Below are 24,395 nucleotides of genomic sequence, written 5' to 3'. Positions count from 1 at the left end.
ATAATTTAAAACTGTTTCTTTTCAGATCCTATATTACAGTGCACCTAGTAAATCTCAAATCTGTTTTATACATCTCCAGATGAACTAGCCGAGTTTATGGTTGCAGTTTCCCATTTGAACTACAGTGAAAAGCCAAATTATGTCGCCCTGAAGAGAATCCTGTTGAAGGCTCTGGAGTCTGCTGGAACTAATCTTAGTGTTCCATTCATTTTTTCAAATGCAAAATCCTTTCCGAAAATTTCTACAACTGTTAAAAAGGTAGGATATGCATATAACTTCATAAATATTATTAGTTCATAACAAAGTGACTTTATAACATTCATTTACCATTATCCCTTGTTGAAATGGAAGCTTATTTAAAACATAATGGGGTTGATTTTAGTGAAATGGTGCGTACACACTAGACTATATGCTCCTTGAGTGATATCGTGTAGTGTATCCCTGGCAGGGTGTGCTCAATGTCGTTCATGACATTGAGCACACCCGCTGAACGATATCATTAACGATATCATTCAGCGTCGGGCTCTCTCCCCCCATTCCCCAACATGCAGCAACCTGACGACATCGTCAGATTGTGCTGCATGTTAACCCGATGAACGATAATGACGAACGACCCGCGGGAACGCGCGTAGTCATCGTTCATGTTAAAAATGGATGATAAAGTGGACGACTGAACGATAACGATATAGTTATTGTTCAGTCGTCCACTTTAATCGCCCAGTGTGTATGCACCATTACCGGCTACTATCTGCAAACTTTGCAGCTGGAAACAGATTTTGTTCTCTTGGGGGTTGGGAGAGGGAAAGTGAGTGTAAAATACACAACCTGATTTAAAATTGTAAGGGGTGCAGACTATAGATGTGTCCTCATACACCTAGCCCAAATCACGGCACCCTAGAGTATCAGCATTGTTTTCACGGCACCCCTAGGCCAAAAGTTTGTTATTGAGAAATTCAGAAAAAAATGTAGCAAAATGAAATAAATTGTGCTTACCGGTTGTCCTTAGGGTCAGTTATGTGGTGGTGGTCAGGTTTGCGCTTCTGTTTGTCCACATTTTTACATTACATTGACCATAAATAATTTGATTTGGTGCTGGACCACCAACCTGAGGCACCCCTGCAAGTGTCCCAAGGCACTCCAGGGTGCCATGGCGCACAGTTTGGGAACCACTGACCTAGCATCAATACGCCATGTGGCGTTAGATGCATGGTGCAACTGACCCATCAGGTCCCATGTCACGGCTTGTGCCAAGCAACTTTTTTGCCCCAAAATACGTTTAAGCTGCAAACAGATGCAACAACTGCTTCACGAGACTGCACTGAATAATTCAATATGCGGCACTTCATTACCTGTCCGCGACTGAATCTGTATACGAAGCACAACGGACCTTGGCGTGGAAAAAAGCCGCAGATGCTGAATTGTAGCACTTCGTATACAGATTCAGACTCTGTCACACACAGATATTAAAGTGTTACATCAAAATAATGAGTGCGGTCTCGTAAAGTGGACTGTCATATCCTTCTGCACATTTTTCATTGATATGGCATGCCCAGAAGGCGTGGATGCAGCAATAGTGTATAAGGACGCATCGGTAGTTCTACTTTGAAATGCAGTGTAAAAAATGGAAAGAGTGGGGCGATGTATGTGCAGCTTGTTAGAGCATGCAGTAGGTAATTCTGTGGTTTGAAGATGAAATCCGCATCCAATGGGAGGTGGTTTGCAAATCATAAAAAAAAAAGACTCCTTGGTTTAATTTTACCTAGAGATGCATTCCAGAGGAACCAGTCTGTTCTCCAACACTTGCATTATACAGTAGAGTATTTTTCATTCTTTGTCAGTAAAATAATAGAATATCGGTATGCAGCTGCGTAACACAACCATAACCATCAGGTGGTTGGCATATTTTAGGTCTATGACAAATTATTTCATTTATTTTTTTGCCCCAACAATTGTCGAGAAAATGAAATTTTCCAATTTTGCAACCGAAGAGTTTTAGTGTGTCATAGTGTAAAGCACCTTATAGTGTAAAATATATGGTAATTACAAGATACTTGCAATATGTGATTTTATAAATACGTTTTAGTAGATTTTACTGTATGCAGTGACATGAGTTCTTTGCAATTTTGACAGAAATTTGTACAATATAAAATTTTGCCTGATCTCCAGAAAACTCATTTCAGTAAAAGTACACATTGGTTAAGTTTGCATGTAGCATTTTGGTCTTTTTAAATAAAGTCTCTAGTTGGGAAACAAATACATTAGTTTTGCTTTCAATTTTGAATGTAGACCTATCTTTAATTTTAGTTGAGACAATTCTTTAATTTACAAAGAATGTAGAAATATACATAACATAAGCTGCCACATATAAATACCAGTGCTAAAGATGTGGTAATTAAAGTGGGCTTTTCACTTATGTAAATATTTACAATATGAAATAATATTGGTACTGCTCTTCAAATATGTAACCAGAAAAATCATCTTTGCACGTTTTGGGTTAAAATAAATGTTTTTCTCCATGTTTGCCCTCTGTGAAGATTAACATTATTGCATGATACCGGCCACATAAATAACAGATTCCAGCAATATGTGATGTGATTGCTCTCCCTATTTAACTTGATTTCATATTTTAAACTTCTACATCCTTTATTCCATTATTTTGTATCTGCAATATATGCCTTTTATTTGGCTCCTAGCACCCTAGGGTACGAAAGTCATGGTCAGATCCTGATATCCCTGTACAAGATGAGCTAATTGGACTGAAGGCAAATACTCTAATATCCATTTAATAATAGTTTTAAATGTATCTAATTAATTAACATATACTTTCTAGTTTAACCAATAATAATTATATTAAGGAAAACACACAACATTTGAGAAGTCCGATATTCTTGTTATTAAAAACTTCAATATCAATTTTCACATAATATAAAACAGTAGCACAGATGGTATAATACAAAACAATTAGTTGTGTATGTATATGTATGCTATATTCCAGTATAATTCTCATTACGCACAAATAATGCCATGGTAAGGAGTCCCAGGGGACTGCTTTATGGATGACCACTAGTTCCCATGATGACTGTATCACAAGGGGATGTGTCGGGAGTGGGACTGTTCCTTCACAAAGACCTTGCAAACCCATGGTGAAAACCTCAATATAGACCGGCATTGTTTTTTAATCAGTCAGTAGTAGGAATACCCAAATGACTGCCAGAAGTAAGAGAATACCCGTTCAGTGTTGGTTTGCCTGAGAACAAAACTGTAGTGTACAGATAGATCCATTGTATTTGGTGTCAATATACTCGTATTTTGTCTTTTATATTAATAAGTGTTTAGTAAATTCTATTGAGCTTCTGGTTTGGTGTCACTGAATTGATTTAAAGTGCTGTACTTGATATATATATTTAATATTTTACAAACAGAGCCAAGATTATCTAGTAGAGCAAACTTCATCTTAGGGTGGTCAGAGTGCTTTTAACCAATTGACAAATATGAAAGGGTAATGTTAAATGACAAATCAAGTAACAATATTTAATTGCATATTCTCCCTTGAGTGCATATACTGTATGTACTCTTGGCCTAAACTGTTTGTGCAACACAATAAATAGCAACCAATCAGATTTAAGATTTATTTTCATTGTCAACTCTGTGGCAGCCTTACATGAATACGTTAGCTCCCTAGAGGCGGGAGATAAAACACCTCCAGAAGTAATAGTATTGCCTTCCCCTGATGTTTTTTTTTTTTTTTTTTACAGTGTAGTAACTTCTTTACTATATAACATTAATGTGAGCTTAAATATTTTCTCAGAGAAAGAGGCTTCTTGAGGGTCATGGAAATTCATCCACAGAGTGCAGGCCAGGATGATGGTTGCTCCTGTTGATGCTAGTTGCTCAAAATCATTTAGGAAAGGATTTGCAGCAGCAAGATACAAGTCAGCCTAATACAGACATTTGACTGCATATACATTTTCTAGACTGACGAGTTTTCTAAATGACGTTTGGTGCTTAAAGTTGCTGCTGCTGCTCCCGATCAGGACCACTATCTGACATGATACTAAACTGGGTAACAAAAGCAGGGCTTTTTGTTTTTGCTATGCCCTGCATCCTTTCAGGAAGACAGATTATGGATTCACACATATCCTTCTGTCATGGAGCCTAAGCCCACCTCCCAAAAGCTGACAAAACCCTGGTTCTAGGAAATCCCCTATGTCATGGTTATTTCTATATTTTATCTCTATTAGTTATTTAATTAATTATCTTCTTATAAGTATCGCAGAGCCTGTTGAAAGTAAAAAGCAGAAACTCATCATCTTGTTTGTAAATCATGTGAAAAACCTTTGTCTGAGGATTTGAGGGGGCTTTCTTTACAGACAGTATTCTGTAAACTAAAGGAGCCACTGTGCAGACTCTTGAACAGTTTGTGGAGTTAATTTCTTATATGTTGAGATTGATTTAGGACAATTTTGTCATTAAGCAGGATTAATATGGCATGCAGAGTATGAAGAGAACCACATCATATATCTTGATGTTACAGTATGTGGCTTGTGGTTCCTTGCGTTGTCTTGTTGATTCTGAATGGTCATCTGAGAATGAGTCAGGGGAAATTGGGAAAGATCCCAGTTCATTTAACCCTAGCATTGTACATGTTCTCCTCAATTATATTGAAAAATACATGGGAATGACAAAACACCAGCACCTTCAACTCTCCAGCATTCCCTTTTTGAGGATCATCTGTAGAAAGGCACAGTATTTTTAAGTACATCGGGTTACGAAAGATCTACTGTATAAATATTTAGAGCAGCTAGATAAATCCGCTTAATCCAGACATTAGACTGCACATACATTTTCTAGGATGATGAATCTTCTAAGTGATGTTTGGTGTCTAAAGTTGTTGCTCCTGCTCTTAGCGATGACCACTATTCCATTGGAAGTTGGAGGCTTATGTATGAAAATATGGAAAGCTGTTTCAAGAAATGTCACATGTCTGCAAGATCCATACTCAAGTTTTGTGTGGCTGTGGACTCAATCTCAATATTACCTCAAGTATTGACTGACACCTTAATAAAGATGTGCAGGAAAAGATTTGTAGACTGCCATTCTCAGAAGCTTTGACCTCATGCTGAAAGTGATTAAGTTCCTTTATAATGTGTCTCTGGATACAATAACCCTTTTTGCTAGGAAAATGACTTCAGCTGTTGTTATCTGGTTGTCCTTGGGTGTTAGTCCCACAATATTTTCTTTATGAAGGTCCTTTTCAGTGATAAACTTTATTCAATAATTCAGAAGATCACGGAGAACAAGTCCCAACACCTGCTGCGAGACCAGAAAAAGGCCTCATCTAAAAGACATCCTTGTGACAGGAACTGAACCATGACAGAACAGGTTATGTTGCTCCTACAGGACTTTGGCTGGATCTTCAGTATGGCAAGGAGACATCTTGTGCATTCTCCACAGCTAAAGATTGTGGGAGTACAGACAGGCTCCACCCAACATGGAGTGTTTCATTGCACAGACTTTCAAGAGGAACCAATATAATAGACCCAATCCTAAAGGTGGATTCTACTAGGGTAGTGGCAACCTCACTGGCACATAGGGCTTAGGAGGCCTCAGTGGACAATCTCTGCAAAGCATAAAGGTGGTTGACTCTTCTCATCTTCACCAGACCTATATTTTAGATGTGACATCTTCTGTTAAGTTTGGAAGGAAAAACCTTCACACCGTTATTCAAAATACATTTTTCATACCAGATTGTATTTGTTGGGTTAGTCCCATGGAGTTAACAAGGGAATTATATTATATATTACATTGCAATTTAATTTTCTTAATACTGTATATTCGATGGCAGCCTAATATTCCCAAATGTGGGTCACACACAAAGTGGCTGCAGTTGCTGCAGGAAGCCTAATTGACTACATTATGCTACAGTAACTGGAGTATCTGTTCAGATAATGTGGGGGCTTGTGCATGTGCAGTCGGAAACCAGTGCCACCCATTGATTTTATGCCAACTGCCTCAACCATCAATGTTAGTATCACCACTTGCACCAGCCCGTGCTAGGCGCAAGAGACAGGCATCCTTCCCTGTGTACGCTGGACTCAAAAACACACAGACCTGTTGATGCAAGCCCATGACACTCCCACAAGGCAGGGTGGTTACGTCCAATGGCATGGTCACAGTCCAGTTCCCGCATCAAAATGCCTCATTTTACATAAAGACAGATGTGGCCATATTACGTCCAACTCAGAATAGGGCGGACATATGCAAAATATATGTAAATTTACTTCTATATATGCAAACATTTCGCCATTTGCATCAGTGCACAGAGATCCATCTGACAAAAGGCCCTAATTATTTAAGGCTACCATGGAGTATCTCAAAAGAAATAAAATTAATGGTGATAGATTATATCATTTATTGCACTTCGCAAATGACAACCAGGGGTAAATTTACAAATGGTCAATTTTACTAGATTTAATTGACTAAAAATCGATCAACATAGATGTTGTGTTTCAGGGGCTAAATCACACATTTACACATAACATAAAAAATTGTCTGTTAGTAAGTGTGTGATTTAGTCCCTGGAACACAACATCAATGTTGATCAATTTTAGATCTATCTTAAATTGATTTAAATCAACCTTTAGTAAATTTACCCCCTAGAATCTAATATGTTGCTATGAAACACCACTGTTTTCCTGCTCCCTAGTTTTTACATTTGTTAACTCCTAAAGATCATCCCATCTTCAGTTAAATATTTGCCCTTGGGTAGCACTCCCTATTTAATTAAAAAACCTTTAAGATTTTTCTTAATTTCTGAATAATTTTTTTGCGGATGAGAAAAATAACAGCATGATCATTGTTCAAGATAAATATTACTTTTAGCCCTCTGCTGCTCCTAGGCCTAAGCCTACTGTGACTAGTGGTAAACCTGGGCCTGGAAATGAGGATTTTATACCAAACATCCCTGTCCTTTACACAGTCAGCTGATCTTAAATCAATTAAAAATAAATAAAATATTGTATCATTTTTGTGCAATGTTTCTTGGTCCATCCATCAGACTGCGGGCAAAAGTGTAACATTGTAGGCTACACTTGTTCCACTAAGATAAAGATATCTGTACATACATTTCCATGAAGAATAAGATGGTGATTCAAACTTTTTTTTTTTTAAATTATTATCGTAACAGTTGTCAAAAATCATTTTATCATTCGGTTATATTATATATTAAACTTCTCCAATGTGCATGATATGCCATAGTTTTGTTGTATTTTGTGAAAAGTGATGAGCAATGATGGCTGATGGAGAAAAGCTATAATGGAGACAGTTTCCAACAATGAGAAGGGGTTATAACCCCCTGCCAAAGCACTTTTCATGCTGACACAGCCAATCATATGCTTCCCGCTATTGCACGGAAAACCTCAAAATAGACTAAATCCAAATTTCTACATCTCTAATACTAGTCAGTTTAATAAAATTCCTGCAGTGTCATGTATTCATGTACTGGGTGTGATTGAATTATGAAAATAATTGACTTTCTATTTTAAAAGCTTCACTACCAGCAGGTTAAACTGTACTTGAACTTAATCACGAAATCTTGTAGCACAGTGCTGTAAAAATACTTTAGCTTTTTTGCAAATGATAAAATAATATATCCGAGAGATAACTTAATGCAAACATGTGCTTTTTAATGTAAAATAAGATGTACCGTGCATCCATCTTCACTTCAAGGTAACGTCTCGCTTTTTTTTTTTTGTCGTCTCTGCTTAGCATAATTAAAAGCATCAGCCAGTGACCTTTCTCCAGCATATCTTGTGCAGAAAGGATCCTCTTTCCATCCAGTGCACTTGCAATGTGGAAGGGTCAAGAAACTTTACATTTTTAATATATCTTATGAAATTTGGCCACGGGAAAGTGCACAGCAGCCAAGAATGCTGGGTGCAAACTAACAAGAATGATGGGCTGATAGATAAACGGTGATTCAAGCATCAGTACACAGATGGTTCTGATTTGCTGTGTTTTAAGCTGCTTTGACTGAAGACATAGAATATCCTTCTAGTCATAAATTAGCTCTTTGGAAGGAAACCTTGGCACTGGAGCTTTACAACCTTCAATTAGTAGGGGAAGAAGAATTTGAATGACTGTGGTATTGACATCTGTAGACTTGCATAGTAATCATTTCTAATAGAAATGAATATCTGTTTGAGGAGGTTTTGCATGGCTAATTAACTTCCATTGAGAATGTAATTTTTGCATGCTCTCCCCATTGTCACCTTTCTCTTATGATACAATTACATTTTATCGTAGCAAGGGACACAGTCAACGAGTCATATTGCTTGTACAGAGAATGGAGTACTAGCAACATTCTTAAATATTGTCTAATGGGAAATGTAATCTTAGATGATATATGTAAACTGTGTGTGTATGTATATAGCCAGTTACGTGGAATATTCTAAAATTCAGGAGAATACAGTATGTCAGTTTACAGGGGCACTGTTATGCTCTCCATAGATGTGATTATGTGGGATAGCAGAGTCCAAGTTAGATCATACACAACAAACTAAATGGAACCGGGAGCAATCAAGAAAACAAGGTATGAAGAGAGTCTGGATTTACAGTGGACTGCGGTAAGAAAAGCAGAAATAGTCTGGTCAAGGCAAAAAGGATCAGAAATTCCAACTACTGTGATGAAGTGCAGTAGACAGGAAGTTAGCACCTTCACGCAAGAAGAAGGTAACACCGTACTTAGGAGCTTAAGGATAGAATAGCAACTAGATATAACCAGCATATCACTGATCTTCCAGAAGACCGAGAATAAATATACTCTTACTGTATATACACTTTTCTTGAACTGCTTAGAACACCATTTTGCCCCCAGGACAGTTTGAATTGGTCCTTAGATATTTAAGTCCATGTTAACGTCTTAGCAGTTGCTGTAGATTGGTTGATGCACAATCATGTTGCATTCAGAGATGCTCTTCTTCATACTACTGTGGTAATGCATGGTTATTTGGGTTACTGTTGCATTCCTGTCAGCTTCACCCAGTCTGGCCATTCTCCTCTCACCTCTCATACTTAACAAGGCATTCATGCACTTAAAACTGTAATGTCTAGAGCATGAAAAGCCCAGGAGATCGCCAGTTTCTGAGATACAAAAAACCCACCCCATCTGGCTCCGATTTCACAGTCCGTCACTTAGCTCACCTTTCATCCCCATTCTGGTACTGTATTTGGTCTCAACTTTACCATGTCTGCATATTGTTGTGCATTGAGTTCCTTAAATACAGATGTGTCCACGTACATCTATTCTGAAATCATGACAAATAGCCCCATTTATCACGCCACAGTATTTACTACTTAGCATCACTACAGTGATGCTAAGTAGTAAGTTCAGAGACCAATGGGAGACTGAGATGATGCAAACAAGTAAGCTTTTTATTCTAGGCTTGAAAAGGCGGAGTCAGTGCAATGGCTTCTTACATAAGGCAAACACAGTTCAGGAACAATTATTATATGAGACAGCAGTTCAAACGAGCAGAGTATTCCAAGCAGAATTATGGTTCAGATTGTCCAGCATAGAGAGAACTGCTGAAGATGCAACCTCTCCCTCACATTTCCACATACTAAACTTACCAGGTTTTTATACCTTAGCTGGTCTTAATTGAGGTGAGGGTGTTCCCCCCTGGCTACTGTACATGTAGGTTAACCCTTTCCTCAGAATGTGGGAGAGATCCACTCTGTCATATACCTCCCCTGAAAAAGGGCGAACCTAAATCGCCTGCGGCAGAAGCCCGACTCTCCAGCCCAGTTTGGGACAAAAAAATCCGCATTCATATGTAGACGTCCCGGTCTGTGCCAGACTTCAAAAGAAAAAGGCTGGAGAGCCAGGTACCACCTTGTCAGTCTTGCGTTAGAATTTTTACTAGACAGTAACCATTTCAGTAACCACAGTAAACCTGGCCCCACAAAGATAATATCTCAATAACTCAAAGCCCATTTTATAGTGATGCATTCTTTTTCTATTACAAAATACCTAGACTCTAGTGGAAACAACTTTCTACTAATATATAAAATCGGGTTTTCAATGCCATCAAAGTCCTGACACAAAACGACCCCCAAGCCCACATCTGACAAAAGGCTTGGTAAAATCTGGAGACTTTAAAACTGGGCCTTTACACAAAAGATGTTTAATTTTATTTGGAGCAGAATTTTTCAAAAAGATCTGTTAAGGGAGCCGCTAAGGTAGAAAATTTAGGTAAAATCCTCCTGTAATAGCTTGCTAAACCCAAGAAGGACCTCAACTCTTTCTTGGTAGTCTGGGGAATCAGCTGGCTTCAGACACCCACTGCTGACTATATACACTAAGTACTTGGTTTAATTTTTACCTAGAACACATTTCTTCAGATTAGCATTTAAACCTGCCTCTCTCAAAGACTGAAGAACAGCCCTAAGCCTATTAACATGGGCATTCCATTTCTGATTATATATGACAAGATCGTCCAAGTATGCTGCAGCTATTCTGATGAGGATGAAACACCTGGTCCATTACCCTCAGAAAAGAGGCCGGGGCACCATGCAAGCCAAAAGGAATTGTTTTCCACTGAAAGAGGCCCAATGGAGTAGAAAAAGTAGTTTTCTTCCTAGCTTCCTGTCAGCTCAATTTGCCAATATCCCTTTGTAAGATCAAGGGTAGAAATATATCTGACCGAACCTAACCTATCAAGCAGGTCATCAACCCTTGGCATTGGGTTGGCATAAAATTTTGACACTACATTAACTTTGTGGAAGTCTATGCCAAATCTTGTAGAACAATCTTGTTTTGGGGGCAAAGACAATGGGGTACACCAGTCGCTAGGTGACTCCTCATTTACCCCTAACTTAAACATTTCTTGTATTTCCTTGATTACCTGTGCTTGTTTTTCCCTTGCAAGACTATATGGCCTGGAGTAGTAGTTCGACAATATCATGTAAGACTAAATTGGTCCTCCCTGGTATATCAGAAAAAACTGAGAATTCATTAACAAGTTTCCTCAAGGGAGGCTTCAACTTGTCTGAATTCAAAGGTTCAAGGGGTGGAGAGTCCCCATCGGACTGAGGAATCTGTGGACCAGAGTCTACAAAAAACACCTCTTGATCCTTCCATGCTTTCAACAGGTTAACATGGTAAATCTGCCTACCTCTGTGCAAGTCAGGTTGAGAGACTTCTTAAATTACTTCCCCAACCTTTCTAATTACTTCAAATGGCCCTTGCCACTTTGATAGTAATGTACTTCCCTGAGTAGGTAACAACAAAATGACTTTATTTCTAGGTGAAAAAACTCGAGTTCGGGCATTACCATTATAGAGAAGTTTTTGAGCCTCCTGTGCATTTACCAAGTTTTCTCGGGCCACCTGACCCTAGTAGGTCCATGTGATTATGCATCTCTACCACATATTGAAGGATGCTTTTGCCCTCTATTGGTTGTTCTTCCCATGCTTCCCGCAGAAGGTTGAGAACACCACGTGGCTTCCTCCCATAAAGAAGCTCAAAAGGGGCAAAGCCAGTAGAGGCCCGGGGCACTTCTCTGATTGCAAATAACAAATAGGGTAGAAGCTCATCCCACCTTTTTTCTGTCTCTGCAAACTTTAACATAGACTTTAGTGTACGGTTGAATCTTTCGACTAAGCCATCCGTTTGGGGGTGATATACTGAGGTTCTGACAGATATAATTTTCAACAACTTTACCACCCCTGCATTAACTTAGACATAAAGTTTGTCCCTTGGTCGGTACAAATTTTTTTAGGTAATCCAACCCTGGAAAACAGCTCTAATAACTTAGTCGCTACCTGTTTGGCTGTAGCGACCCGTAAGGGAAATGGCCAATAGAACCCGGGAGGTTATTCCCTCCACCGTCTTATCCCATCCCAAATGACTACCCCAAGGAACTGCATGGGCTAAAACATGAACCTGCTTTCTGAAAGGCCCGGGACCACCAACTGTCATATCAGTTTGTTTGTGCTTGTCTAGTCTATATAACACCTCTCTAAGCAATACAAAATGGGGATATTTTACTTCTGTTACATGTGACAAGAGGACACCATCCACTGATACGACCTGTTCAAAGGCCCTTTTTACAGCAGGATCTTCCCGTTGGGCCTTTCTTAAATCAGACTGAGGCACAAGGGGAAGTGTTAAGACCTGTTCATTAATACTACTTAATTGAACCTCAGTATTATTCCCTGCGCTACAAGGATTAGGCGGGCTGCTAGACAGTGTCCCTAGACCTCTCAGCATTACCATGGACATCAGAATGCATAGGCAAATTAGTAATGACCGGTTCATCAGAATTATCAGATACATTGACATGAACAGGAACATCAGCATTTACAGGCACTTTGCAAGCAGTAGCATTATGGGAAGAGACCTTTTTTCCCAACCAAACATCACAAGCAAGCCAGTCTCTGCAATCCCTTCTTTTTTGTTTCTTAGATTGAGGAGCCTTTAGCCGAAACAAATCAGGGGATAAGGGCAAAATCTCTCCAAGGGTTGCTGCAGGCACCTGTTCCTCCAGCAGAACTAGAGCTCGGAAGTGAGGCCAGTCATGACCTATTAGCACAGGGGCTGATAACCAAGGACACACACCCACAAGTAGTTTGGCAGTCTTTCCCTTGATTATCAAAGGGACCAACAGGAAAGGCCCGGACATCTCCATGCACACAACATAAGTGGACTAGTTCGTGAGGCAACAACTCTGGGGACAACAAATCCTTTTGTATCAGCATAGTAGCAGAGCCACAGTCCACAAAGCCCTCAACCAGTCTATTACCGACTTGCACACGTACCTGTATTCTAGACAGAAGTGGACAGGTCTCTATAGCTGTAAAGACACAGGAAAAATCAATCCATATTTGGACACCCCCATTCTTGATGCCGACATTGAACACATGAGGAACACATGAGCTGGAGTTATTGGGGAAGTCCTCCACTCTGGACCTCCAACTTCTGGAAAACGGGCGGCCATCATCTTCCCCATAGAATGACTTCTGGGCCAAAAACCCTTATGTGGAGATGGGCAAAGCTGTGGGCTTCAATTTCCCGAGCCATTGTCTGCGAGGGGTACTGGTGCCTATCCGAATCCATAGGTGGGGGCACCTTATACCGAGACCACGCCCATTGTGGAGACAGACGGGGAGTCTCCGGTGTGTTAAAAGGTTTTCCATACCATCCTGCACCAGCAAGGCATTTTCCACTAGCCGGCCAGCGGAGTCCAAATTCTCAACTCGATTGCAGCTGGACCCAGCAAGCAACTTTATTTAGGTTATTATTTAGGTCTGGCTGCAGCCATTTAACTACCAGGACAAGTTGCCTTCCATCAGGATCATAGGACACAGACCTTAATTTCCTCTGGTACGCTTCTGGATAGAGGCCAAACTGATCCGTTCTTGCAACCTTCACTTGGTCATATATTTTTGCATCTTCCAGGGAGAAGTCGGCGTATGCAGCTTGGGCCTCCCCCGTTAGCAAACGGGCAATCAGTACTGCCCAGGAATCTTTGGGTCATGCTCTGAAGATAGCAACCCTTTCAAAAGTGGCAAGAAAGGCCTCCACATCATCTGAGGCCTGCATTTTGGGGAGTACTGGAGCAGTTACTACTGCTTGCTGCTGTTTAAAGAAGTCCAACATTTGTTGCAAAACGGCCTCCATGGTAGTCTCTTTAGGATCCTTGGCACAGGACCCACTTTATCCCACTTCTGACACCACAATGTAGCGGGTAAGTTCAGACGACCAATGGGAGACTGAGGTGTTGCAAACAAGTAAGCTTTTTTTATCCCAGGCTTGAAAAGGCAGAACCAGTGCCTTTGCCTTATGCTTCTTATATAAGGCAAACACAGTTCAGGAACAATTATGCAGCTTACATGAGAGAGCTGTTCAATCGAGCAGAGTATTCCCAGCACAGTCATGATTCAGATTGTCCAGCATAGAGAGAGATGCTGAAGGTGCAACCTCTCCCTCACATTTCCACCGACTAACTAAACTTACCAGGTTTTTATAACTTAGCTGGTCTTAATTGAGGTAAGGGTGTGGTTCCTCCCTGGCTAGAGGGAGGTTAACCCTTTCCTCAGAATGTGGGAAAGACCCACTCTGTCACAATCACCAAGACACTAATCCTAAATACTGTACACTTTTTGCAATGTAAGAAACAATTTTGAGGAAAAAGTAGTACAATGAAAGAAAAAGTGGCAAGGATGAGGAAACAGTACAAAAGGCAGGTCCGATAGGCGTGACCCTCGCCATGTGACTTTATACCAATTCCTTTGCAACAAAAGAACCTAGGGCCTGATTCAGACCCACTCGCAAGTGAGTCGATGGTGTGCACTGCGCATGCGCACGACGGAGGGAGCTCCGTCGTGCGTATGCGCGAGACGCGACGAGCGAAGGACTTTCCTTCGCTCGTTGTGTCTGATCAAAGGGGGCGTGCTGTCGATGTTGATTGACAGCACGCCCCCTTTGGTGGGCGTGCCGGGGCATGCCTCCCAGACGGGGGCGTTCCCGAGGGAACGTCTACCGTCAGAAGCCGGCCCCACTGACATCACTAGTGATGTCAGTGGGAGTGATTTTGGCTCTGATAGAGCCAAAATCACTCCGGGCCTTGCGGTTGAGAAACTCAACCGCAGGCTTCGGCTCGCAGTGGCGATGGTCAAGGCCATCGCGACCATCAACCTGCACGCTCGTATATGCTGTGGGTGGTGACCCACAGCTATACGAGCGTCCAGGAGGACGCTCCATAATTATGGAGGTGGGCCCTGATTCAGAGCGAGCGCTCTGGTCAGAGCGTCCGGCTCTGAATCAGGGCCCTAGTACACTATTTGCAAACTAAGATGCATGACTGAGGAAAAAGTTGCAGGAAAAGGTAGCAAGGAGCAAGGGTGAGGATAAAATAGCAAAGTTGAGAAAAAAGTCTGATAGAGGTGACCACCGCCATGCATTGTTATGCTTAATTGTACAAAACTGAGGAAAATGTTTGCAGCATGGGAATCATGCCAGGCTTCTCACACCATATGGCAGAAAAAGGATAGGTGTATGAGGACACATCTGTAGGTGTACCTAATAAATTTGCCACTGAGTTTTAGGTGCCAGTGATAAATCATACACATGACAATGAGGGGGATATTTATCAAAGCTTGGCAAGAGATGAAGTTGAGAGAGATAAAGTACCAACCAATCAGCTCCTGTCATTTTTCAAGCACAGCATGTAATATGACAGATGCTGATTGGTTGGCACTTTAGCTATCTCCAAACTTTGATTAATCTCTCACTGAGATACAAAAAAATGTCTCTACCTACAGATCAGATGGCAGACTGAAGGATCTGAAGATATTACCCCTTTCTCCAGGAATGAACTCAAGATGCTTCATGTATCATTAGCCAGAATCAGGGCAAAGAACTCTTTTCTAGCTAGGTTTTATATTGGACTGTAAATATGTTATACATTTGGATGCCATGACATAAATCTCTAGTTTCAGTCACGATCTGGGGGCCAGGGCAAAACAGGGGTGACAAAAAGCATGCTTAGGTCTCTCAAGACAGGAATCTGGTCAGGGTTTAGAACCAGCTGGCATCCTGTGCTGCAGGTCATCCGGCCTGAATCATTGTCTATGCAGTAGAGTGAAACCATGATGTATGGCATATTACTTAAAATCTCCTATTATTTGCACTTTGGTGTGGTAACATTGCTGGAAGATTAGGACTGTGAAGTTTTTCAAATTATTTGGGACACAAAGCAAGATCAATTTCAGAAGATGAATCAGTCAAAACAAATCTGAGTTAGCTTGAAGCAGCGTGCACAAGAGCACCCTAAAAATCTCAAAAATATTAAAGGATCATCAAGATGATGCTTGCTGCTGTCTATACAATCATCATCCCAGTCTCTATACTGAAAAATAAATAATGGAATAATTCTACTTCAGCTGGAGAATGAAAGTCAAGAAAGGCGAATGAAAATCACGTCATGAAGATAGTTTGATCAGAATGAGATTGCTGGCATGGATAGTAGAATATGAGTGTCTGCACTTGCTATATAATTCAGCATTGTGCCTGTAGTGTGTGGGTGAGCTGCTGGAATTCTCTGGTGTGTTCCTTCCCCACCATTAACCAGTATAACCATCTATTGAACCAGTGCGTCACTATCCTTTATTTTTTTATTTTTACATGCATATGTTCTATCGGATATAATCTTGATGCCAGGGGGTATATTTACATCGCAACCAATAATATTCCAGCTATTATATTCTAGAATAGGGGTGGGCAATAAGCGACCCTCCAGATGCTGATGAACTACACATCCCAGCATGCCCTGAAAGTTTTAACATGGCCAAATAGCAAACTGTGGCTGGGCATTCTGGGACGTGTAGTTCTACAACAGCTGGGGGGCCACTTATTGCCCACCCCTGTTCTAGAAGGTGCTATATAAATGTTAAGTAGAAAATGGTTACTATGGGCAACAGCTCTACTTCTAAAAACCCACACTTTAGTAAATATGCCCCTAGATGTATGTTCTAAAAGTAGTATACAGGTGTATTGCACTTCCATCACTTGTAGTGTGAAACTCCACTGTAGCCAGTTGGTTTTCTGCAATGGGTGTTTGATCCACTACAACTGCATGCACCTTCAGTGATGTATTCCAGCATTCACATATAGGGGTATATGTAATAGCCTATGAGTTGCAGACATCTGTAAGGTTTTGGTGATTTAGCCGCTAGATTTAAAGCCGCATTAATATACAAGGCAAAACTAGGTTGGCGGAATGTATGTACTAGGAACTACAAACCTGACTTTGTGTTTAAATGGACAACATAACAATGACATTGCATTGCTATGTTATTCACAGCACTTATACAAGTAAATCCTGAAAACCTGCAATGAGTACAAAATTTTAACAACCACTGCATTAATATATTCATATACAGTAAAGTCAAGGCAGACTGTGAACATTCTTATTTTAAGCTGAATGCCAGAGTTTAATACATATAATCAGTCATAAGGAGTGTTACTGCCGTCTTCCTCGGAAAAGGTCAGATAACCTGCATGAAAAAGCAAATGTAGTGATTAAAATCACATTTCATAATTCTTTTTATATTAATTAGGCTCATTGATATGGAAGAAAACTTACTATGAATGGGTTGAGGTTTATGAATATGAATTTAAAACATGAAGACTTCTGGATCCATTCCCAGCAAAGGTTAATAATAAATTCATGTGGACCTTGGAAATAATGCTGAGCTTTAAAATTATTTTACCCTGCTTCGATTAGAAAAAAAAGCCCTCTAGGTGTAGGGACTGAAATTATTGTTTTTGGCTACCATGTGGCAGTTTATATTGAGGTATAAAATAGAGCATATTTAATCCTGCAATCCAGTCCTGTCTTTTGTTTGCTATGCATGTCCTTTACTGTGGGCCAGTCCCTTTTTCCATCTTCCAATCACTAGGCACAATCCTCGTGTCCACTCAATTACAAAGAGATTTTTGCTTTCTTTGCTTGACCTTGCATATTCATAAAAAGCAAACACATGGACTAGCACCATGTACAGTCCAAGGGCGGGATGGATGACTCATCGCAAATTGCATGCGATGCATCCTGCCACTCATCGCATGCCGATGTTAATTACGCCAGTATGCATGAAGAAAATCACAAAGAACAGTTCTCTTGGTAAGAGTTGTCCTTTGCGAGTGAGAGACTTATGGGTCTATGACCCAGAAGTACCCTCTGGCGTACTTCTGTGCATGCGCAGAAGAACACATGCGCCACAGGGCGTGCTGGGAGAGATCTGATTGGATCCCTCGCAGGGAGGAGTCAGAATAGAAGCTGATAGGCTTCTATTCGGCAACGCCATGGCTCCCGGCTTCCCTAGCAACCATCACAGCATGCCGTCGTTATGTACCAATGTGCTTTGCGATTGCCTGAAGATCCTGGATGGCGACACTTGCCCTGTGACACCCTGGTGGCGGCGGGAGACGACATTCACTGGGTCACAATAGGATTATTGTCCCTATTTAAGGGAAGCACTATGGGCCTGATTCATTACGGATGGCAACTGCGATTACGCATGCAGTCTGACTGCGATGATATGCTAATGCATTCGCTATGCAGTTGCAGCACTACATAAGGACGCATCCGGAATGTTTAGCAAGACTGCATAACCATCGGTAACATCGAGCACCATCGAAGCCTCACGCGATGCATGCGCAGACTGCAACAATCGGACGATAGCGTGCGCAATCGCAGTTGCGATCCAACCTGAATCAGGCCCTATATTCTTTGTACTTTTTACACCCTAAGGAAAAGGCCGGTTGGACCTTGAAACATTGGTAATAAACCACCTGTTTTTTCACCAAAGTCCGTTAGAGTGCCGCCTATTCCATTGATAATGGATACCTGTATTATATATATAACCAGATTTTGTGTGAATCTGTGGTAAGAATTTCTCTAAGTATTGATTCCATTATGTGGATAAAATAATCTATGAAAAATGCGGCATCCTTTATAACTGATTTGGGACATACAGTAAAAAGAAGTATGGTGGACTTTATGGCCCGAGTGAACTGCAGGTTAATGTGTACTGTATGTCAGTTTTGTACTGTTGATACATTATTTATTTTTATCAAATTCATATAATTTAATAAATTATAGATCAACCTACAGTATAGCCTCCACTACATGTAAATGGTGCTGGAAGCTCCAGTTTGCATTTTGGGTTTTATAGTACTACTTATTACAATCCGTGTACTTATTTACTTATTATTTTTTTCACATTCTATCCAGTCAGAGGTACAAAAACAAAAACTAGAGATGATGAATGCTGCAGAAGACAAAGGCATCAAGACAGAAAGATGTAACTCTCCTAAACCACATCAGATACAGAAAATGCCAAAGGTAGATTATTTCCCATGAATTGTCAAGTAAACACTGGAATTTTCAATGGTTCTACATTTTCTATGGATTTATTACACATCGTGACCAGTCCCACATCCCACACGGTTTCATCCCACATGGTGACCAGTCCTTTCTGGATCAGTAGAGTTATATATTTAGGCAGGATTCCATTTCACGGTAACCTGCCTCTGGTCCAGAAGTTCTGCAAAATGAATGGCCGCTTAGTAGCATTTTCCAGCTCTTTGGATCAGATGATTAGTCTGTAAGTCTACACAGAGAGCTGGGACTTAGCAGGTTCAGCCTCCAGAAGTGATTTAGATGTACAGATGGGTCTACATACATCTTACCTCCGTGCGCTACAAGCCACGTTAACTATAACACGTGAGCGACATGTTTCTCAGTAGCATTGAGCGCCTTGCGTTTCCTATAAGCATCACTTTGCGAATAAGACGCATTTGAAGGTAAAAAGTCACACGAAAAGATGCTGGCGCTACAGAGTCACCCCACGGCATGGCGCGACTAGAAGGGCTGTTTAACACTTAAGAAAGGAAGATGTATGTAGACACATCTGTACGATTGTCTCTACTGTGTAGACTTGAACCTACTAAACTACTTTATGTGAAGGTTTTAGAGCCTCTATGTGAAAAATAAAACACGTACAGTACAGTGGTCACCAACATATGGACGCTATATATAAATGCCATGTTTTTATTCATTAGCCTGATGGTTGATCTATACTTTGGTTTCTATGGGTTTTACAGTGTTTAATAATTTTACCTTCTAGTCAAAAATACTTGTACTGTATTTAAAGTAATGGGCTCATGTAAGGACATCTGATTCCTACCAGTGACCACAACATTCTAAAAATGTTCAAGTGTTTTTCACATCAACAGTTGTATAAATCTTTTGGGTTTTTTTTATGTAAAGTGATACTCTATGTACATAAATCCTACAACATGTTATGTTGGTAGTCTTTATTTACATGGCATGTTTCTTTATACAGATGAATTCAAAGAATACAGATGGAAATTACATGACCACAAGCAATGACAAATATGATGCAAATATTCTTCACAACTGTATCTATGGAGAACCCAGTACATTTTATAGAAGATCTCGAGTGGATTTGTACCCAGAATTTGTTAGTATTAAAAAGCCAAAGGTAAGGCTAGCTGTAAGGGGATGGGTACGGAATGCTGGGGCTCGGGATCCCGGCATTCCAAAAGGGTTAGGATACAGACACCTGTCGGTAAGTATCCTAACCCTCCCTCCCCAGTGCCTTAACCTAACCTCCCCCTCCTTGCACCCTAAACCTAACCCTCCCCCCTTAGTGCCTTACCCTAACCCTCCCCCTAGCACCTATCTCCAGTACTTACCTTCAGGATCCCGGTGGACGGGATTTCGGCGCCGGTAATCTGACTAGTGTCAGGATTCCGGCGTCTGCATTCTGACCGCCGGAATCTCCACGGTCGGGATATTGATCATATCCTGATGTAAGATAGGTTTACACTCCAATATACAGTACATTGCAAACTACTTAGAACAATTGGGAGAACATTCATAATAAACAAATATAAAAAAATTAGGGGAAAATCTATAATCATGTATTTTAAATCTCTCAATCATAGAGCTAGTATTTAAAAGAAAATGGATTTCCTGTAATACATTATAAGTTTTGAAATCCTGGATTTACTAGACGTTATGCGCTTGATAACACAATATACCAAGTGTGACTTTTCATATTAATTACAATTGTTTGGTGCTATAATATGCCACATGGATGTAATATTCCTGACATTTGTATCTACAATATATGAAAACGAAATGATTTATTTGGGATACATACTCTTGTTGTTCAGCATTCATAATGAAGACAAGCGGAAAATTGGCGCCAGTATACCAACACAGAAAAAATGCAACAAAAAGCATTTTAACGGTGTTGCCAGTATATGCTGGCACAGTAGCATGTTGGCACGGGCATACTGGTGTCCTGCATGTCGACATTATTGATATACAGACTGCATACCGTTAATTTATCAGGTAGCAATTTATCAAAATCAAAGCTTTTCCATGATTTTGCTGGTAGGATTTAAAACTGCAATTGTTGAGTTGGAAAATATAAACTTTATAGATCTCTCTTGAAACACAAGTGATATTTTGCTGTCAGTGAAACACATTGGTCATCTTTATTAAACAAAGTGCTAACTGGACAAAAAAGAGGGATCATTTATATCTATGCAATTCCAAAACTCAAGGTTCTTCTTAAAACAGAACCTGCAGTACCTTTAGCTGTCCTTGTCCAGTTTAGCGTGTTATTATAATTACCATGTACATAAAGTATATAGTATAGTTAAGCTCACAACATGTAATTTATACAGGTTACTATTATTACGTGTTAAACCTGTATATCGACTCTTTACATTTTATTTAGTTAGTCATGTTCTGGAGAGCTATAAATATTCCTGATCATTAGGGGGGAGATGTACTGTATCAAACCTTGGAGAGACAAAGTGGAGAAGTTGGCGACGGCTTTTAACTTTCATAACACAGTCTAATATGTCAGTTATAGATATGTCCTCATACATCTAGCCTTAGTACTTTGTATACAAATTCAGACTCCATTGCACACAGTGTTGCATATCAAACGAAGACGCATTTCTTCTTCGGGGTCCATGGGGTCCACAGCTGATACGTTGGGGTATAAATCCCGGTAACCAAACAGTTAAAAGAAACAAGCTCTCTGCTCCCAGGATGCACCAGGTCCCTCCTTCATATACCCCGCTTCCTGCCCTCAGGTAGCCAGTTATTTCCTGTTTGTGGTTTCACCACAGAGACAGTGGGACTGCAGAAGCAGTCCCGCAAACGAGTAATATTTAAAAAAAAAAAAAAAAAAAAAAAGAGCTTTATCTATCCATCGGGCGGGGTGGCCTGAGCTGTCCTGGAAGCAGCTTCGCGTCTGACTGGAGACGCACTGGCCACCTGCTGCAGCTACCCACTCCGGCGCCGCAACACTGTTAGTGTTTTCGGCAGGGGCTCTGAGCTCTGGACTGCATCCGGATCAAGGGGATGACAGGTAAGAGGGGTCTCGGTGGCCGCTGACGCCGAAACCACGTGGCGGTCCGGCCTTCGGCGGGGAGACTGGCCGGAGGTCAGCTGCAGTCGGGAGGACATAACAGCTTGTCTCCTACACTGGACCGCCGGGATATGACTAGCTCCTGACAAGCCGGGGATTGTTTCTCTGGCGGCGGCCATGTCAGTTTACCGGGCAGGTCCAAGCAGCATAGGGGAGGTTTGCTCTCCCCAGCGGCCCCTCCCCCAATCCACACGCTAGCCAGTCACTGTCTCAGCATTGTGGGTTGCTCCGCCCAGCTTCCCCTATATGAGCAGCCAGATACACTTTACAGGTGCTCTCAAACGCTGCTCGCTTGGAGGCTGGGCAGTCTCCCTGTATACCTCTCCTACTGCTGGACAGGTTTTTACAGAGCTCTATCCTAGTATGCCTGGGGCTAAATTGTAGTGGCAAGAGCAAAGAAATTGCATATTGCTCGCAGAGTGTTTATGCATTGCATGTGATTGATGTTTGTTGAGTACTGTCTTTTTTGAATAATCGTCAGTCATTTAACCTTTCACTGCTGTATTTTCCCCTCATCCCTCAGCTGCAGGTGTGTGGGTTGGGGGTAGAGATCAGTACATGTGATCTCGGAACCTTGGCATAATTAGTTAATATGTCAAAGGAATCTGAGGGTCAGGGAGTAGGAGCCCCTTTGCTGATATCCTGTGTAGCCTGCAGAGCAGGTTTATCCTCACAGGATTTTGTACAAAATGGACTATGTGGGAACTCTTTTAGACAGTCACCACATCAGTCAAGTTTGCCCATTACAGGACCTGAGCCGCCCTGGGCTTCCTTTTCCCAGGTTATGGTCCAGGTGGTGGAGCGTTTGGCTGCCCCTGCTCCCCCGGTTTGGGGTTTCCCTCAGCAGATGCATCCCCCTATGGTTATGTCCTCTATGTTTCCATCGTGGATGGACCTTGGTGCTGGCAGAGGTATGGCGTCATCTTCAGGGTTTTTTTTAACCGCCACAGGCCGCCAATCCAAGACAGCCAAAATCTAGACGGCATTCGGCCTCCCATACGGGTGAGTATTCTAGTACATCCTCTGAGGAGGAGCAGGCACAAGATTCCTCTCAGGAGTCTAGCTCCAAAGAGGGTGAAGATCACTTCCCGGTGGGCAATGTCCCTTTTTTGATCAGGGCGGTCAAGTCAGTGTTAAATATTGAGGAAGGGGATCCTCCACATAGGGAACTCTGCCTTAACCACTTTTTGGCGTTTAAACAGGGGTGTTTTCCTAAGTCAGAACATTTATCAGAACTTATGGGGGGAAGCAGTGGTCTGTCTGGATAAGAAAAACCACCTCTCCAAAAGAGTGGAGCTGTTGTATCCTTTTCCATCAGAAGAATGTGCTAAATTGGAGACTCCACCTTCTGTTGATGCGCATGTGGCACAGCTAATAAAGCGTACCACGCTTCTGATCCCGGCGGTCTCATTGAAGGAAGCCACGGATAGAAGGCTGGAGGGTTGCCTTAAATCAATTTTTTCACTTTCAGGAACAGCCACTCGTCCAGCTATGACCACCACTTGGGTTGCTAGGGCCATTGAGGAGTGGGTGAAAACTCTGGCAGAATCTTTGCCAGATGCATCCAAGGAACAGCTGGACGTGATTTCCTTCTTAAGGAGGGTACGTCCTATCTGGTAGAAGCAGCCTTGGATGCTGGGAATCTTTCTTCCAGGGTCTCAACGGAATCCGTGGTGGCACATAGGATTCTCTAGTTGAAAGATTGGAGAGCGGATGCAGGGTCCAAAAAGGCCCTAGAATCCCTTCCATTCACAGGAGGAGTCCTTTTTGGTCCAGAATTGGACAAAATTGTGGCTCCATGGCAGCCTCAAAAGCTGCGGGGCTGCCTTCAGCATCTCTGGCTAAAACCAGAGGGGCATCCTTTTGGGGGTTTCGACCACAGGGCAAGACCAAGGGTCAGCCCTCAGCTAGATTTCCGCCTAAAAAGACAGGATCTAGGAAACCCTGGCAAAGCAAGAGTCCAGTGTCCAGGATAAACCAGTGGCCTGATGGGACGGGCCTCCCTCTGGGGGATCCCAGGGTAGGGGGCCGACTTTTCCGGTTTTCAGAAGCCTGGCTTCTCACAACAAAGGATGCCTGGGTTCGGGGAGTCTACTGCGGGTATGCCCTGACATTTTGGAGGAGTCCTCCTGAGAGATTTTTTTGGCGCAAACCCGAAGGAGGGTTCAGTAAGGGCCTTGGCCCTTCAACAAGCTATCCAATCTCTACTAGCTTTGGAAGTTGTTATTCCGGTGCCAGGGAATCAATTGGGTTTTACTCCAACCTGTTCTTGATTCAGAAACCGAATGCGTCATACTGGCCCATTCTAAATTTGAAAGGGTATCAACAAATTTGTTTGAGGCCCTGGGTTCCGT

At 41.5% G+C, this 24,395-nt stretch overlaps 1 protein-coding gene across 1 annotated transcript in view; it reads left to right on the top strand.

The window, feature by feature from the left end:
• Positions 1-24,395, top strand: part of VRK2 (VRK serine/threonine kinase 2) — a 102,348-nt gene that overhangs the window by 73,218 nt on the left and 4,735 nt on the right. Inside the window, exons 11-13 of the mRNA XM_088477322.1 lie at positions 80-258; positions 18,798-18,908; positions 19,912-20,070. Of these exons, the coding sequence (XP_088333448.1) occupies positions 80-258; positions 18,798-18,908; positions 19,912-20,070 (449 nt within the window). The remainder of the gene's footprint in view (positions 1-79; positions 259-18,797; positions 18,909-19,911; positions 20,071-24,395) is intronic.

The sequence above is a fragment of the Taudactylus pleione genome, unplaced genomic scaffold, assembly GCF_031769625.1.
Source record: "Taudactylus pleione unplaced genomic scaffold, aTauple2 ptg000201l, whole genome shotgun sequence".
NCBI lineage: Eukaryota > Metazoa > Chordata > Amphibia > Anura > Myobatrachidae > Taudactylus > Taudactylus pleione.
Note: the sequence above shows the minus strand (reverse complement) of the source record. Positions and strands in the feature narration are given on the sequence as shown.